General features: G+C 41.3%; 1 protein-coding gene across 2 annotated transcripts in view; it reads right to left on the bottom strand.

The window, feature by feature from the left end:
• LOC124146374 (glutamate receptor ionotropic, NMDA 2B-like) overlaps positions 1-13620 on the bottom strand; it is a 103796-nt gene that overhangs the window by 13414 nt on the left and 76762 nt on the right. For both annotated transcript variants that reach the window (XM_046516639.2, XM_046516640.2), the window contains exons 10-11: positions 3480-3666; positions 2499-2624 (exon numbers count right to left, since the gene is read on the bottom strand). In XM_046516639.2, the coding sequence (XP_046372595.2) occupies positions 2499-2624; positions 3480-3666 (313 nt within the window). The remainder of the gene's footprint in view (positions 1-2498; positions 2625-3479; positions 3667-13620) is intronic.

Raw genomic sequence — 13620 nt, forward strand, 5'->3', positions numbered from 1 at the left:
AAGGTTCGTTGCGAAGTAATTCTACAAGCAGTATTTGATCAACTTTGCATAACCACATCCTCCCAAATCGAAGCTCGCTATTCAAACTATGCACTGCAGATTTCTGACAACCTTTATGTTGCTATTGCCATTATATCAGGCTAAACTTGTATATGGACGTGTTTCCATGTAGTGTAAAGGGCTTTGCTCTCTAACTCTCGGAGATGTATTTCAGAAAGGCTCTTTTAATGTTTATTGTCATTAAATTTCATAATCGTCCTCATACTCACTCAGACAGTATATCACATAAACTGATGTTTTCCACAAGACCACTGCTTAGTATTATGTTGCAACGAGTGAAGACCCTGGGACATCTTGCTTCAGCTAACCTACCTAACTCTGTGCAGTACATTTCCCCCGCCAATGCTAAACAAGGTTTTTTCACACACCGACGGAGAGGTTAAGAAAAAGGAAATTATCAGTTAGTACCTCCCGCAATTCTCAATTTGTGAGGACGACGTCGTGCCTGACCTCAATCGTCAACAAAAAACATTCTCCGGAACATCATCTTCTACTCCGATCAATAAAAACCACGCAACACAGACACGTCCATGAAGAGTAAAAACCAGATCTAATTGTGTGTGTTTTCTTCAGCTGGTACACACACGTTATTTTTTCAGGGCTCATATTTTAACATCAATGTATATTGTGCAATTGAAAATAGATTATTAACGAATTATTGTTGAGGAGCCAAAACGAGACGCACAACAAATGTAACTGACTGAAAGACTGAATAGCTCATCCATTTTCTTGTACAGCTTTCCCGTGGCAGTATATTATCAAGATATATTACAACGGCCTTCTTGAAAAGTAGTTGCATCCGTGCAGAAATAATAAAACGAGTCCTCTATCAGCATCAAGTGGCAGTGAAAACTATTCAACCGGCAAAACAATACTGAGCTACGGTGCCCAGGGGACATTAATCTTGAAGATGGCTTTGAAGAATGGACATCCACAGTCTCAAGGAGCTACGAGAGGGTGGGATGTTTCTCTAGCGTATTTATTTTACGTCACATGGCCTAAACGTTTGATATGTTCAAAGAATACGTTAAAGAGGCAAATTGTTCAATACATTATCGTTGCTAACTTGACACTAAGTGGTATCTACCTTGGTCACCTACATGCATGATAGGGACTTTTACGTTTTCACGTTAATGCAGATATGCAGATACCTGAGGGGGTCAGTGCCTGTATTTTGATATTCATTTACAGAATACATGACACTAGAAATGAAACACCATTTTTATATCTTGTACAACTTAATCTACGCGATTGTACTCTTTTCCTTGACAAATTACATTCCCAAATTTAAGTATCTGAAGTGATTTTGCGCGAACTATCCATTTTAAAGCCCCCGTTTCGTCCGGTGTCTTTTGTTTATAATCTACATAGCCGTTATCTTCTGACAAAGTGTTTACCTCTTCAAAGTCTAATTAATATGTTTGTATCACATCATTACAGAAACTGCTTATCCATCCAAAAACATATTGTCATATGGTTCACCGAAATAATCAACAGTGTACATGATTGACTTGTTCTGTTCTCCACGTAAGATGCAATTAAGTAAGGAATGCCTCGGGGTTATGAATGACACACAAGCGCGCTGTTGCAGAATTCACATTTCTCCTGACTCCACTGGGGCATCATGGCTGACATCCAGAGTCCCAAAAAGGGACACCAACTGCCAACTCCACAGCTTGAAGTTAGTCCATATGGCACGTTCAACTGAAGGGACTTCAAGCTGCCACTGCCGCACACTTTACCTGTCTTACACCAACCCCAGACATCCTTATTCAATACAGCCAATTTTCAGAAAAATGCATGAAACTCTATGTTAATGTATACAGTGTATTCTTGAAATTCATAAAGCTGAAACGTGTCACCGATCTCTTGGCATAAGGGAACGCTGCAGTTTTCCCTACTTCAAATGCATGTTGATCTATTGATGTCTAGAATACAGATGGCTTTCCCATCTCATTATAATCATCTAGTGGTAAACTTTCATCGTTAGCATAGTTATTAACTACTTTGATTACTTGGAATGAAAGTAATGTGTAAAATTATCGACTTTCGCGGTAGCGTCTCAGTTAAGGTAGCTATTTAGCCTTCCTTGCAATTTAGATGAAATTTAAATGCTTTGAGCGAACCCAAGAAGATGTTGCCATGTTGATAACACAGTACCACTACAATAATTCGTGTGCTCTACTTTCGCAATAGTGTCAGCAATAACTAGTGGGCCAGTGTTCATTATAGATAACCGACCACGATTCTACTGAAAAAGTATGGGAGTGATGACATCGTGATAATTCAGTCTGGGTACGGTACCAACCACTCCTTAAAGTCCCAGTATTTACATAAATACGAGTGCGTCATTCAGATTCTATCGCCAAGTGACTAACCACAAGACAGTACTGGGTTGGGACAGATAAGCCGCTGCTTCTATCACATTTGGTACTTACCCTTAGATAGTGCGCTGCCCCTGTCTAATCCATAGGGACTCAGCCACTCAAAGATGAAGATAGAAGCCCCTGTTGCGTGGACACTGAACAGCAGTATGAAGCACCATGATGGGTAGTCGTAGGGCTCTATAAACACGCATGATGTTCATTGCAGTTCTTCTGAATTGATTCGGAACAAAGTTGTTTGTTTGTTTATTTGTTTGTTGTGTAACGCCGCAATCAGCATATTCCAGCCATATGTCGGCGGTCTGTAAATAATCAAGTCTAGACCAGATAATCCTGTGATTAACATCATGAGCATTGATCCACGCAATCAGCATACGATGACATGCATCAAGCAAGTCAGCGAGCCTGACCACCCGATCCCGTTAGTCGCCCCTTACGACAAGCATAGCCGCTTTTTACGACACGCATGGGTTGCTGAAGACCTATTCTAACCCGGATCTTTCACTGGTCAGGTTGCTTGAAACCACTTTTGTGATTTGTATTATATTTGAAATGGCACTAATGGAAATTCACACATATAACTTCGAAAGGACAGGTTTTTGTAATGGCACTAAAGAGAATTCACACATAATATAACTTCGAAGGGGCAGTTTTTTTGTACTGGCACCAAAGAGACTTCTCACATATAACTTCGAAGGGACAGGTTTTTGTAATGGCACTAAAGAGACTTCAAACATATAACTTCGAAGGGACATGTTTCTGATTATCAACTGATAGCATTTGGTGTGAATTCCATTTTAGTGGCATTTCACAAAGACCTTTATGACAGAAATGTAGTCTTGGACTCCTTCTCGAAAGAAGTTTTAGAAATATATTGTCTTGAATGATGCCAATTTTATAAGATTTTATGAAATCGTTACAAAAATACTTTAAAACAATCTTTGCAATAGAATCGGCATCTGTGACCTTGACGTGCAAACTGAATTATTTGATCCAAAATGTGAATAACATTAAATGTATTGTCAGTAGCCATACCAAGTAAGGCTGTTGGTGATATGGCCCCGTCTCGGATTGAGACGATGATGGTGATCCCAGTCTTAAGGAATGGGACAGAGAAGTCTACAGCTGTACTCCTCTCAGGGTTGATCTTGAGGGAAGTGATCACCATGTCCGCCTTCTTGTCAAGAAGTACCCGAACCAAGCCGTTCCACTCCTTGTTGACCTTGTTTGGTAAAGCAGTGAATCAGTTATTGTTATTTTATTTCAATTAAATTACGTCGTTTCAGGCTAATGGTGGTGATAATCCAAAGAGATGCACGTCGAAGGCCTTTGCGACCTTTTCGAAACCGCAGGCCATGGTTATGGATCAAGAGGCATAATTGGGCTGAATCTGAAATTCGAACCATATACAGCGGATCCTCAAGACGGAACTCTGCATAGCGAAAAGCGGCGCTTTAGATCACGGCACCACCTTTGCCCCGCGTGGTGAAAGGGAATTAGTCTTCCATCTGCCCGCTACTGCAAACACTAGTTAGGGATATTTCAAACGTCAACCCAAGAGAATAATTAGTCTCGACTATCTGCGAATACAGATTCCACTGAGAGTAAACCGCAAAACAGTGATGAAAACTATATGAATCGATCACTGAAAATCAGTAAGGGTTAGCTTATAATTTTCTACCGGACACAGCGCTAATCACACAATTTCAATATAGAAAAAGTAAGTATTTGTAGGAGCATTACCTGTAAACAACGTGTTTTAATATGAAGGTTATCACTATCGAGCTATATATTATGTAGATGTAATCTTTGTTGGGGTCGTCGTTCGCATAGTTATTAACTATTCTGATTACTCAGAATGAAAGTAAATTGTAAAATTATCGATTTTTGCTGCGTTTTCTCAACGGCAATTTGGTATTTGAAATTCATTGTGCAAACCCAAGAGGGCGTTGTGTGTCGTATTGATAGCATACTTTAACACAATATGCGTGCGTACATATCTTGTATATCCTCCACTCTGCAAATAGTCTCACTAAAAGTTTACACTTTGTCGAAGTTACTTGCAAATGAGTACAAAATGTCTGATTTACAAAATTACCATTATGAATTTGACAAATAGTAATGCTTCAGGTGAAACTTGGAAAAACTGATCATCAAGGTTGAAATTAAAGTGTCAAATGTTATAAAAGTGAAACACAACACTAGTCTCTGAGAAAATAGCATCACAAGTCAGTATCTCGTGTGTCCGCCATTTGCATTGATGACTGCCATGCAACGTCGATACATGGAATGGATGAACCGGCTGATGAAGGCCATAGGCACTTGGGCCCACACTCCGAGGAACGAGTGACGCAGTTCAGCTGCAGTTGTCGGCCTTGGTCGGACGTCATTCAGCCGTCTTTGAATCTCGTCCCACAGGTGCTCAATGGGAGTTATATCGGGACTGAGGGCAGGCCACTGTATGGTTCTGATGCCATTCTGCCGGAGGAAGTCTCTTGTTGTTCTCGCAGTGTGGGCACGGGCGTTATCATGCTGAAACTCGTGGTTGCGGCGACGTGCCAAATGAGGTATGGCGTGTGGTCTCAAGACTTGGTCAATGTACCGAGCTGCTGTGACACAATTGCCTCTCCCTGGACCGATATTCTTGAAGACCACAGGGCCGACCCTCTGTGCAAGACATGTACACATTCAATCCCACACCATGATGCTCGGGCCACCCAACGAATCTCTCTCAACAACACAAGCTCTCACAACACACTCACAACACAACACACTCTCTGCCATCTGCCATCTCTACTATTGAGATACAGTAACAGCTCTCGTCTGAGAAGAGGACTCTTCTCAACTGCTGGTGGGGCCTGTGACAGTGGAGGTGTCTGCTCGTCAATCGTCGACGAAGGGTGTCAGCACAAATGTGTCGCTGGTGTGTCCCCATGGTCTGTCGAGCAGTTTCCGCAATAGTAACAAAGCGATCCTGAAGATCTGACGCACAATCTGACGATCCTGATGTCGGGTGGTGACCCTCGGTCTTGAACTACGTGGTCGGTCATCTGTAGTGTTGGTGGTCTGGTACCGTTGCTGGCGCCTGTATATGGTCTTTACGTGGACTTGAAATGTATTGGGCGGTTTGCATTTGTCCAGCTTGCAATCGTCGCTGATTTCTTGTCAATCTTGGAATGTGGTAGCAATTCAATAACGAATGAATGTTATCCGATCTAGGTGGATCTTTACAAGGCAAGAAATGAGCGAACGCATGTGCATTTCAATTTGCACGGAACTCACGTGCATCCGGTTACCATGGCCGTTGCCGTGATACGTTTTGGCGATCGGTTTTATTACCATCTGCTTTGTTTATCATCAAATTTCACTTTACCGTCAGCTGTTATGTTTATTGCACAGGCCCCCTTGTAACAACATGCATTGAAACACCAGCAATTACATGTAAAATAATATTTTCTCTACTTCATGACAATGCCTGAAATTATGGTGACGAATTGGTATGAACAAATTAACATGCCATTTAAAACGAATTGTTGTTTTCGGATTAATATCAAAATTGCATTTCATCGGTACGATTTTGCAGCAAACGGACTATAGTGCCTGGGGTACACTATTGTAAGTATCTATGCCGAATAGGAGCCCAATATCATAGTACTGGGTATCACTTTGTAGCCCCTGTATAACAACAATTCATGTGACAGGTCTGTGTCGGGATGGGATAAACGCTTGCACATACATGTGTGTATATATCATTGTACGTATGATGTATGCACATTCCCAAAGTGCAGTGCGTCAGCACGTGGTTTACACATGAACAGAACATCATGCTCATTCAAAACAGTATTTTATAGTTTAGGAACGCAAAGAACTCACCGACAGACAAAACATATTTTTATTGGGTACCATTGTCAGACTTCGTCATAACAAGCGAACGCTTTTACCACTATGCTACCCTGCACCCTGTAGCAGAACTAGGATCACAATCGGGTCTAATATGCTATATTCAATAACTTTCTATAAATCCCCTTTTGGTATCTAGTCGTCTAAACCTCGATCGGGTGGTCAAGCTCTGTAACTGTCTGACTGCCTGTCATTCTACTCCGCGTTAATCGTTAGTCGTGACTCGGGTATTTACAAGCCGCCAATTGACAATTTGACTATTGACTCAACATTCGCCACTCACTCTGATCTATTATAGCAAAAAATCATGATTTCGAAAGACAGGGAAGACAGACTTCTGCAAATAAAACAGACAGTCTGATGTAAAACATGTACCCCGAACAGTGATATTTTTTATTATTATATACTTCAGTGTGAAAGACTGAGTTTTCTGAAGTTGAGAAAAGTGATATTTTCATTGCAGTGAACATAACACTTGATATTTCACTGCAGTGAACATAACACCTGATATTTCACTGCAGTGAACATAACACGTTGACGGAACTATGTTGGCCTACACAAGACAGCTCGTACACAAACTGTTGATTAACGTCAGTTCAACGTTGACAAGTCATATAATGACAGATGGTCATTTATGTAGTTAATACCGATTCTTACCGTTTGTTATTTTGTTGAAAATGATTTGTATTAAACTGTGAATTTCTCTTCTGATTTGTCAGTCGATACTTTACGTTTCGCAAAGCGCCATTTTGTTACTTGAATTGCGTGTATTCTTTCGCTTCGAACAACCGTCTCATTGATTTGAAATTTATTTTTTGATGAAGTTGATTTTGTATATAATCATATCCAAATATATACTAAAGAATTTTAGTGACATCAAATATTTTTGGTTACTTTTGTTTATATTTTTTAAGATTTAGCAAAGACGGAACTACATTTTTAGTCGTACTTACAGGGGGTGGAAAACCGTCCATATGTGTTATGTAGGGAGAATTGAAGGTTTTACATTTGTAATGAAATAATTTAATCTTCCTGCAGACAACTACACCAAAAATATATAATAAATAGGATATTTCATGTGTCGAGTGAAATATCATGTTTCTCTCACCGAGTGAAGTACATTCAAGTAGTAACTGCACCATTTAGAACTCCTTGAGCTCTGTAAAATAAACTCTGCCTTCAAGTTGAGACTGTGTCACAGATTAAACGGCGCTTTTTATGTTCACGAGATAAATGATGGCGATACCCGCTACCTTCCCGAACCACCAATCCATCACCCTCGAAGCCTATATGTGTTATAGCGTCGCTGCTCAGGGACTTCCCATCAAAACCTTACCTAATTTAAAACTTTTAAGTAAAACTGTCAACAAAAACGCTGCAATTTAAATGGAGACTTTTATTTCACTCAAAACAGCAAAAGTTGAGAAGGTTGTACAATGCCTGGCTTGAACACAATCAATCCGAACAGCAAGATCTGAATAACTGCAACCTTTTCGTGGTTTTTTTTTTGCATTATCAGTGACAGGTTTACCGACGAAATATGGACAACATTAGTTTATAGTGTCAATAATTTGAATCTTGAAACGTGAATTAAAAACTTAGAGCCTGAAACCCCTGATGTATAAGTATCTTTTATCTCGGACAGTCCTAAATTATCAGACCGTGTCAGGTGAGGTGAGGTGAAATTGGGTTTAACGTCGCGTCAAAGATTATTGCACTTACATAGCGACGTGCATGCACGTGTGTGTCTGTGGCTGCTTGTACTAGTCCGGACTGATGCCGATTTATAGTGCTAGCTCACTGAGATACCATGCCGCAGTTTAACATGAATACCCCACTCAGACACAGTATACTGACTCCGAGCCGACCAGTCCTTGTTTTAGCCCCTTAATGTCGAGCGCCAGACAGGGTAACAACAAGTACCATCTTTTAACGTCTTTTGGTATGACGCGGCCGGGGATCGAACCCCGGACCTTCGGCTCTCCGGGCGGACGCTCTACCAAGTGACCACGGTAGACCGTGTCAGTGGCTAGGGGATAGAGTGTAGGCACGGGGAGTAGAAGATCTGGGAGTTAAGACGTTACAAGATGACACTTGCCTCTGCCTGTCTCTCGGCTTTGAGGGGATAAAACAAGAACTGGTCGGCTCGGAGTCACTTTGAGTGAGGCATTCATGTAACAACCGTGGCATCTCAGTGGACTTGCACTGTAATCTTATTTAAGCTTCTGTCACCTTTAACGATGTTCGTGTTAAAGTAATCCTGTTATGAAAAAAAACAAAGAACCAAATCAACATATATATCCTTAATCAGGGCTTGAAAGCTACAAGCGATTGATAAAATAAACGTTCCACGAAATTGCAAAGAGCCCTGAACCATACATTGTAAAGATGAACTAGCGATGGACCTCGACGCCACAGCCACAGCGAACTCATTCCACGTGCAATGCGTCGAGACAACTCACAGAGAACAAATACAGACGACAAAGAGATCACTGGATAATAAATTTAATAATTTCATTACTTTCAGGGATCCTTTCAAACGCTTTTCACTGATATTTTGTATTTATATACGCTCAAAGGAATCGGTTGCCTCCATTTAATCGAGACTGGTTATTCTCTGGTATTTACGTTTTATGTTTAACAGGGGAGATTTTAGGTGCTCGGAGATTATGATCCACGGGTGTCCTTTTTCACACACTATTTGCAGCGGTATGACTGTTGTAAGCGAATGTTAAAGTATATAAATGCGTTTCGGTCGCAGGCCCCTGATCCACGGGTGTCCTTTTTCACACACTATTTGCAGCGGCACGACTGTTGTAAGCGAATATTCAAGTATATAAATGCGTTTCGGTCGCAGGTCCATGATCCACGGGTGTCCTTTTTCACACACTATTTGCAGCGGCACGACTGTTGAAAGCGAATGTTCAAGTAAAACTATATAAATGCGTTTCGGTCGTAGGTCCATGATCCAGGGTGGTAGGCAGCTGAAAATATCTTGACAAAAGATCTAAATTGAACGTCGAACCATATAATTAATATTCAAAAGAATTTGCCGGGCGTTTATCCGGCGACCTCTGATACTCCGTGTGTTCACCCTTGGTAATCCTACATCAGACTGAATCTGCTGGGATAGTTTGTTTTTCATTTTTGTACTTTGATATACCAAAATATTTATTCCACACACGTTTAAACCCCGACATATGCGCGGCATTTCTGTTGAACTGTTCCAGACAGCGCTTTAATCATTGAGCCCACAGGCGGCTGTGCCGTCACATGAACAGAAGATGATACTGGCTTGGCTTGGCATTGAATCGAAACGTGTCTAACGTTAGAATAGGAGTACCGTTGGCGTTAGTGCACTTAAATCAATATTTGGTAGAATGGAGCCTTAACTGCCATTATCACCAAACAAGTATCATACAGATCCTAGGTTAAGGGGTGCGAACATATTAGCGGAAGTTATATTTGAATGTGTGAGCATGACCCTAGATAACGTCAGTGGTGATTCAACTGATTCACGTCGCAAAGAAGCTTAATAAAGATATAGTTATGGATTACGAACAGATCTTGTGTAATTAACATCTCCCCAACACATACACACACAGACACGCCCACACGCACTCAACAACCCGTGGAGAAGATCTCCTCAGTGGTGTAGTGGATAGTGAGTGAGTATGGTTTTACGCCGTTTTTAGCAATATTCCAGCAATATCACGGCGGGGGACGCCAGAAATGGGCTTCACATATTGTACCCATCTCGGGAATCGAACCCGGGTCTTCGGAGTGACGATCGAACGCTTTAACCACTAGGCTTCCCGACCGCCCCGATGTAGTGGATAAAGTGTCTGCACGATTATGTGTCTGCACCGGAAGGCCGGTGTTTCGAGTGAGTGAAGGAGTGAGTTGGGTTTAACGCCGCTTTTAACAGTATTCCGGTTATATCACGGCGTGTCAGCTAAATGTGGGAGGAAAGCCCGAAGTGATGCAGGTCTCAGACGTTTACCTCTTAGGTGAAACCCACGAGCACGGGTATGGTGCTGACAAACCTAGAAACATAATCGCGGCGAACCGAGATTCAAACCCATAATCATAGGTTTCTGGCGTGCCGAAGGGACGCAACTCTGCACAGCGAATCGCGGCGCCTTAGACGACTGGGCCACCCGTGCCCCCCGGTGTTTCGATCCCCTTGTCGGGTCGCGTCTTACCAAAAAAAATTTGAAAGATGGTACGTGTTGTTACCCTGCCTGGCGATCGGCATTAGGGGATAAAACAAGGACTGGTCCGCTGCATACGCCTGGACAAGTACAAGCAGCCACACACAGACACACACACAGACACACACACAGACACACACACACACACACACACACACAATCACACACAATCACACACAATCACACGCAAGCACGTACACACAGATACACGCGCGCGCCTATATGCACGTCGTTATACGAGTTAAATAATCTTAAACGCGATATTACATGCCATTTCACCTCACCGCGAAAGGAAACGCATCTGGAAGTGTCTCGAATATTGGTGATGCGACAAAAGATGAAGTTATCCGTTCTTCGAGACAAGCGGAATGTCATATTAACCATATTATCGTCAACGATTCTAAAATGAAACAGTTTTATCTTCGTAAATGATGTATCAGGTTAAAGGTGTTAGAAATTCCAATGCATCTAGAAAAACAATTCGATTAATTGATTTCATTCTTTAGTTCAGTTATACATCAGAAATACTGTTAAGTCATTCTGGACCTGTTTGGAGAGGAAGGGGGACACGTTGAAGGGCAAAATGGCTACTGCGAAAGTGAAAGTCGAGTGACCTAGATATGTGTACGTACCCACAGGTCTGTATATCACTGTGACATCTCGTTAATTATAGGAATTCTTCATCCCTACTGGTCACTGACAGAGAATGGGAGTCAAGCGGTGGAGATGCGATGTCTCAAGCCAGATAGCGTGTCATCTATCACGTGATTAGCAATTTACAGTTAGAAGCGCGTGAAATCACGCGGACCGGAATGTGGGCTATTCATCACTGCATTAAACATAATATTATTTAGACACTAATATACAATCACAGGTCATTCAGCGAAAAATAATTCATGGATCTGAATAATTTTGGGACCTCTTTCTTCAGAATTTGTTCTGAACTCGTTCATTAACGAATAAAATCTAATAATCTCTACTGCAGTGGTCATATTTTGAAAAGCAACCATTTTGATGGATATAATTTCTGGGAGGCTTTCTTAGTTATGATAATATTTTCTCAATCCATTCATCACTGATTAAAACATATTCAAACCGAATTATCCTATGATGATAAGAAAACAGCATATTTGACATGGGTATTTGTCCCCAAAGCCTGACAGTGTAACATCGACCTGCCCAGTAATACTGTTGATAAAGAGAGGTGCAGCATGCAAGCAGTTGATACGGAATTCCATTAAATAAGTACCATGTATTCAACGCAACAACATTTAATATATTCATTTATTATTCCGAATGTTGACCTGCCGTCGATGATCAACACACAGTGGTGTATGCCCCACTTCTTGAGAAATGTATTCTGCATTGACCCAGAAACAATATTGCATTTAATTATCCTTGTCTTAAGCATTTGCACTATATGTTCGCGGATATTTTCAGCTGTATTCACAGAAACTGGGACATTATTGTTGCGGTCATGGAGTAAATTGGTATGAAAATGAGTTAGGAATGAGGGGTCGTCTCAAATATCTCGGATCAATTTCTGAACTTCTGTGACAACTGCATGAAATAACTGTGCATGTACATGGCTACACATTTTCGTGGATGGTAACTAAGGCATTGGACATAGGGTCACAGGGCAAATTTGAAAGTGAGTTAGGTATGAGGGGTCGTCTCAAAGACCTACCACCAATTTAATCATACCATTGACTACTGCATGAATTAATCGTTCATATACATGTACATGTGTCCACATTTCCTCGATGATAACTAAAGCATTGAAGTTGAGGTCACTGGGCAAATTGGGTATAAAAGTGAGTTTGGAATGAGGTTTTGTCTAAAAAATCTGGGTTCAATTTAAAAATTCTTTTGCCAATGAATTAATTAATTTTGGAAGTATATACATAGCTTGAATGGTGTCTGCTTGTTCAAGTCCGGACAAATGCCGTTCTTATAAGGCCAGCCCACCGAGATGCCATGCCGAAGTTTAACTTAAATACCCACTCATACACAATATACTCCGACCAGCCCCCTTGTTTTAGCCCCCTTAATGCCATAAGCAAGGCAGTACCATCTTTTAACGTCTTTTGGTATGACGCGGCCGAGGATCGAACCCCCGACCTTTCGCTCTCCGGACAGAGGCTCTACCACTTGGATTTGATGACTCTTACGGAAATCGATGCGTAGGGAGAGCGTCCGTCCCAATAAAGACGTGACTAATAATGCTTTTGAAAAGAACCACTTTCACACCGAAAAGCAGTAGCTTTTGTCAAGTATTGAAGATGACAGCAACGTCTCATACATCTATTAGGATAGAGGATGTTCAAACAGAACACTGATGAACATTTGGAATGATGTGAACGGATAATAAAGATACACTGACGTGCCTACTTGAAATCCTTTATTCTGCCAAAGTTTTAGTGAAGCACGACAAACAGCGCATTTCAGCCACGGGAAGTTAATGTGTTGGTCGGGTTTAATATTCCCGACACAGGTCTTAAAGCGACGTGAAGTTTCAACATCCAGTAACCTGTATCAGAGCGGGGGTTTGCAGGGCCCTAGGGACTTCTGGCTGTGAACTATATTGAATTGGTCATGCCAGTCTGTTGAAGCCGAGATTCTCTCGTTTGATCTTGGTCTGTAGCGCGGAAATGTTTCACCGAGATCAAATATGTTATCAGCGATACGGCGATTGTGAGGATTTTGCACCATACATTTTCATTACTTGATTATTGTGGTTTTCGTTTGCACCTTTTATGATAATATCTTCTGGGAAATGCTTTGACACAAACAAGGGTGTTGATTTGTACTGTACATGATCTATTTTCTTTGCAGATGGGAGTGTCTAGACGAGGTAAGTGTGTGGTTGCAGTCGGGTCTGTGTATCAGTAGTAATCAATGTGGCGTTCGTCCAGGATACGGAAAATTACAGAGCGTTTCCTCTTAAGCGAGCGGAGAACGATTAAATAGGAGTAACACGGAATTAATTTGTTGTTTCATTTCTTTGAATAAATTTGCTCATAACTTAACAGGTCATGAAAGTTGAAACATATGTTCCTTAT

This window comes from Haliotis rufescens, unplaced genomic scaffold (assembly GCF_023055435.1).
Source record: "Haliotis rufescens isolate VD_foot unplaced genomic scaffold, xgHalRufe1.0.p SCAF_11, whole genome shotgun sequence".
Taxonomy (NCBI): Eukaryota; Metazoa; Mollusca; class Gastropoda; order Lepetellida; family Haliotidae; genus Haliotis; species Haliotis rufescens.